This window comes from Calidris pugnax, unplaced genomic scaffold, assembly GCF_001431845.1.
Source record: "Calidris pugnax isolate Ruff unplaced genomic scaffold, ASM143184v1 scaffold133, whole genome shotgun sequence".
Lineage (NCBI taxonomy): Eukaryota > Metazoa > Chordata > Aves > Charadriiformes > Scolopacidae > Calidris > Calidris pugnax.
Window position 1 is genome coordinate 211,554 of NW_015090977.1, and position 6,000 is coordinate 217,553.

Consider the following 6,000-nt stretch of genomic DNA (forward strand, 5'->3'; position numbering starts at 1 on the left):
GAAAAAAAAAAAAAAAAAAAAGCATCATTTTCATTTCACCTAATAATTCCTTAGATACAGTGATATTTAATCCTCGTAACGCTCATTATCAGCAAAAATGGCTATCGCTGACATGCAGGGGACTAGTAATGATTTTAATCTCTGGAAAAAACAGTACCTGGTTTAAGTCGGCTGGAACAGCCGCTGATGTTTTTGTGATCTGAATCAAATCCCTCGTGCAGATAAATTCCCGCATTCAAACCTTGCAGGATACTTAGTCTGGGAAGCTTTATAGTCAGAGGTCTGCAAAGTCCCCGCTGGGACCGTCCTGCTTTCAACATTTCACATGAAAATTTCTATTGCTGCCACCCCTCCTGTCTCCCTCCGAATAATCAAGGAGAGATTGGCCAGATTTCACTTTGGAGCCGTTCAACATAATTTCACTTTACAAGTCTAAAGGAAACAGGCTGTTGGTGCTGTTACACCTATTCTTCACAGGGCTCCACGTGCTGCATTGGGAGCACATCAGTATACACCCAGTAATTCCTTTTCTTTTGCATTTATTCAGGATTTAGTATAAATTCAGATTTTAGATCTAATTAGAAGTTGCTGATTCCATTTAAACAAAAAAAAAAGAAAAGGAAGATTTTGTAATCATACCCAGATTAGGAATTAAACTCAATATTTCTGATTTCAGTTTAAAAGCAGAAAATTATTCCATTCAATTATTTTTTTTTCATTAAGACTTTGATTTGCAAAAATCAGCCTTTTCACATTCTGGAAGTCACTGTTACTTCCCTGTTAAATTGACATTTGGTCTAAGAGTGACAGATTCAAAAGTAAGTTTCTTCAACAGCTTCCATAAAAAGTGAACTGGAATTAGGACAAAAGAAACATACTGGAAGAAGCAGCAGCAATTGCCAACTTGATTTGGCTTACAGGAAATTAGCAAGCAATGTTTATGTACTCATGAAACATTCCAAGAAAGCATAACATAGCACTAGACACCACTGGTAGACAGAGGATGCTCCCAAGGGGAAATCTAGTGGAGACAGAGTTCAGTGAAAAGGTAGCTGACAGTGGATTTGAAAGCGAGAAGAAAGAAAAAGGGAGGAAAAAGAGTGGGATACAAATGTTCTGGTTCTGTCTTTTTCTCTTGTCTTTTTTCCCCAGCCTTAACCAAGAAACGCAGCTCAAACGAGAGACTGGAGGTACCATTTGTTCTCCCTGGTGGCTGCTCACAAGGACACAAGCTTTCAGTGCCTGCAACCCCATTAACTCATTTCTAAACTACTTAATTCTCATCATAGTTCAGTTATTTTACATGCTGAAGATTAAGCAATGCGTGTTTACCCTGAGCTACATTTTTATTTTGCAACCCTAGAAACGTAATTGTAAATGCCATTTTTATTACTCCAGTCTCCATTAAACAAACTTAAGCAGAGGGGGATGAGGGCGAAAATAAAAAGAAATCTTATATTTACAGTCTAATTAAGCACTTGTATGTTTAGCTATTTATCAAGTATTCGGGCAATTCTGCCCCCTCATTGGAAAGAGTGAAATTTAAGATGTACTTTGCTTCTTGAGAGGGTTTTAAGTCCACTTTCTCTGTTAGTGTTTTGACTCTGGTACTGCTGCACATTACGTCTGTAATGCGTACAACCCAACTGGAATTTCTCTGAGTAACGCAGCTGCTGATAATTTTAAGTTGTAGTGATCAAAGTCGCCTTAATATATCTTTTCATATCATTAGAAGGAATGCAAGGGCAGGCAACAGATACCATGTATTTTCAGAATTTCCTCTCTCTCCATTTGAATTGGACAACCAAGAATTTAATAATTAAATCATTGGCTAGAACAGGAAGTCAGTAGTAAAATAAAGTTAATATGGCAGGCAGTTCACAGCAGATGCATCTGTGTAAACTGCAATTCAAAATCTACACATAATGAAAAAAACATCTTAACTGACCAAAATCTTCCAAAAACCCAAACTTCTATAAAAAGCTCCAGAGGAAAAAAAAAAAAAAAAGAAAAAAAAAAAGAGGAAAACGGAAAGGAAGTTCCAATGACAGCGTTTCCTAAGACCCTGATTCACTTAAAACAGGAAAAGCAGGTTAGCTTTAAGTGTACAGTTTGCCATGATGGAAACAGGCAGAGAAATGGAAATAAAATATGCAAAAGGGTGCAATGTAACTTTCTTACTTAATCCAATCGATTGATCAGTGCAAGATCATTTGGGATGCAGACACCCCTTCTGAAATTTACCTTTTACATCAACAGCTTTGAAGTACACAAACATTTTCTGCTAGCATTTAGAACACCAGTCAACAGTAGCTGATGAAAGACAGCCCAGTAATATCCTATTACTTCTCTTTAAAGGATATTAAAATTATCCAGGGCTAGAAGGCTGATGAGGAAAGTATCTATTCACATTGCAGATACACACGTTACTGTTGGCAGTGTAGGCCATCATTATTTTGCTAATTTCAGGAATTTTCACGTATGGCTAGACACAGAAATTAAACGCATAAATTAAAATTGCTTAAGTTTTATAAAGCAAGCCTTACCCACATGCAGGCCTCCAGCCTGACTTTTGAGATGATGGCCCATATAGAGATGGATCCTTCAGTCGTCCCCTCGTCAGGGCAGATAATTTGATCCGGGTACGGAGGCTCACGAAAATTAACTGAGTTACATTCATATGCAGCGAGAGTAACTGATGCTATGTGTGGACCCTGAAAAAACACAAGTAATTTCAGATGCATTTTATGTTAGTTATAATAAAAGTCAAAATGAAAAACTCATGTTTGTCCCTGATGCAAGGAGCTCAGGCTAAAACTTAACTGTTTCTTACTTTGGCCATTAATGATGTTATACATGTAAAACATTGTTTGTTGTTTTGGGGTTTTTTAGAGCATCTGAAGTGCAATGTTAATGAAGGACTATTTCTTACTTTGGCCATTAATAATGTTATACGTGTAAAACATTGTTGTTTTGGGGTTTTTAAGAGCATCTGAAGTGCAATGTTAATGAAGGAGCCTTTCAGCTCTTGCCACGCCATTGTACAGTACTACGAGGTTGCCAAGAAGAAATAAGAATCCTGACTTCTTATAAACCAGGAAATTTTTCAAAACTTTAAAATGTTCTCCTTAAGGTATTTATGGCCTACAGCTTTATTAGAGCAGGTGCTTTCCCTACTGCTGCTTTTAAAGGATAGAGGCATTTAAATTCTAATTTTTTTTTTTTTTTTAATGACTGTGACTTTAGGGCATCTTACAGCAGACCTTCTTGACTTTTGGATCTTTCTCCAAAAATCTTGCTTAATTTGTGTCAGTTTTTCTGTGTATACAAGAAAGTGACCTTACTGCTGTTTGCTAAAAATGGTTCAAAATACAATTCAAAACTTAAACGTTATTTAAATGCCATATAATTGAATTACTTCTAGTCTCCATCTTATATTAAAAGGCTTTTTTGGATAGATCTCCAAATAAAACTAGCATAAAAATCTATTCAAGAGTTGAACTGCTACATACTTAGAAAACCCTGAAAGAATTGCTATTATTTTAATACAAAAGAAGTGAGAAGCAATTCAAATTGTCTATGGCCTGAACGCTAGAAGTTGTAGCAAAAAAAGACACCACTTAGCAAAAGGCCTGGCGAAGAAGAAAAATAAAAAAAGTACTGAGTTAAACTAAGGTCTTTTCATAAAATCACAGATTTAAAGAAATATTGAAGTTTTCTTTATATGCAGAACAAATTACACAAACACTAACTTCTGCTATTAATTACTTGATGGGTTTTGACATCGTGTCGGGGAACATATTACCAACAATTTTCTTCTACGTGTTTTTCTTTAAATGAGTCATGTTTTATTAGAGCAATAAGGGAGCCTGATACCCCCACCCAAACCAAAGCTAAATCTATTACAGAATAAGGAGGGAAAGTGTGATAGACCCCAGCACTGCCATTCTCCTGCACAAGGCTTCCCCAGCCCACTTTGAAATGCAGGAGCAGAGATTCATTCACAGGACCCTGCAGGCTTCATTTGCACATTAAAGGCTGAAATTCCACAGCAGGTCTCCCACAAAAGGTGAAGCTCCAGTGCTTTTTGCTGACAAGAAGATTTGAGTTGGGTTCATCCACATTAGTATTTCAGGTCCAGAATTACAATTGGACTTCAACAATTACATTGATACTGTCATTTTTTTAATGGCAGTGAAATAAGAATGTCGAAAAAACCCTCAAGCAGCTATATTTTTTCTGTATGACAGCTGTGACTACTGTTGTCTTATGTAAACAATTCAAAATAAAGCCATTCTTCTGGCATGGAATCGGTAAAAGACAAGCTGCTCTGATACCAATCAAATCCTTTTATTTATTCCTTGTTACTTTACAGGAGACTGACTCGAAGTGCTTTGGCATGCTTTGGATGGTATGAGTACACAGATGCAGCCTGTTGAGATGATAAATGAGGCACAGTCTCCCTAAAAAAAATATCTTAAAACAGGTTAATTGAAGTAAAATTGAAAAAGAGAAGATCCAGAAATGGATACACAGGAGTGATTTTGATATGGAAGGGAGAATAAAGACTGGATGGTTAAACCAATGACTAATAATATATACTACTGACATTTCTATAGGCCGCAATGGCAATGAGCTCCTTTTTAGTTCTGGTAGCAAGATCATCCCTATCCCCAGCAGCTTCATATCTAAATAAATAACATATTCTATTTTACTCATCAAGGACAAATGCAAAAAGGGAGTTGAAACTTTTCTAAAATTGTGAAGTATGTTTATGACAAATCTGGGAACCTATTTCTCCACCGTACTCTGAAACTCAGGGAATTTAATCCCATCCCCTATTTCCCTCCCCAGACTGACAGCTACCTTGGGACAAAAAAAACCAAAACAACAGTCTCAAGGCATCTTCCTTAAATTAATGGCTTTCACCTGCAGAAATTTGCAATAAAATTCTCTTGAAGAGCAAATTTGCATGGAGGAAATCCCCACGTAGTTGAGTTGTAAATGACCATTGCCTATGTTCCCCTGAGAGTAAGGGTACGGTGGCTGCCGAGGCGGTGAGATACGGTGTGTGAATCAAGAAGTACCATTTTCAGTTCCACAAAATTTGGAAGTCATGCCACACTACAGTGTAACTACAGCCAGCTGTGATGGGAGACTGTTAGATTCAGTTTTGTAATAGTAAGAGAGAAATTGACTCCCTACTATAGTGAGGCCCCCAAGCCCTTGCACGGTTTCAGTGATGGAATCACCAGCATTTCTTCCCAAACTGCACACAAGGTGTGTAGGAAAGAATGTACAATCTCAGGAGAGCAAGCGATGACAAAATGCCTGACGGGAGGAGCTCCTGCAGGAGCTTCTTGCCACGAGCAGCTTCTCCCAACAGAGCTGCCATCCTTGAGATGGCTTAATGGTCTAAGCATTGCCTCCTGTTAAGACAGCTCTCTCAGTCTCAACAAACATCTGCAAAAGGAAAAATTTTACAAGAAGTAGCCAGTGGAAAAGAAAAAAAAAAAAGGCATTTCACAAAGCAGCTGTAAACGGCCAACGAGCCACCTGAAGACTATGCCAATTGAGCATAATTCTTCCACTGTAATGTAAACAATTCTATAATGGAAAAAAGTTGGAGTTATGGAACCCACAGAAGCCACATTTTAACTGGAATAAGAAATAAAACATAAATGGCTCATTTAGAGTGATGAAGTGTGGAGCACTGGAACCGAGAGCGAGCCAAAGGAAAGCAGAACAATCCCGTGTCCTCCTCTGGCAGCGGAGCCCAGCTGTCCTGAGAGTCCAATGGAGAACCTCTCCCAGCTCGGCAGGCTCCAACACAACATCTCTGACATCTGCTTTTCTTCTAGCTCAGCTCTCCACGCTCACACAGAGCATAATACTTTCACAAAGCCGTGGTTACCAAGCACCTCAAAACAATGGTTGGCTAAACAGGGCCATGGTTGCGATGTGGGGGGGGGGGGGGGGGGGGGGCCCCGGGGTGTTTCG

At 38.5% G+C, this 6,000-nt stretch overlaps 1 protein-coding gene across 3 annotated transcripts in view; it reads right to left on the reverse strand.

The window, feature by feature from the left end:
* VMP1 (vacuole membrane protein 1) overlaps nucleotides 1–6,000 on the reverse strand; it is a 74,237-nt gene that overhangs the window by 41,679 nt on the left and 26,558 nt on the right. For all 3 annotated transcript variants that reach the window (XM_014953205.1, XM_014953204.1, XM_014953206.1), the window contains one exon: nucleotides 2,547–2,714. In XM_014953205.1, coding sequence (XP_014808691.1) covers nucleotides 2,547–2,714 — 168 coding nt within the window. The remainder of the gene's footprint in view (nucleotides 1–2,546; nucleotides 2,715–6,000) is intronic.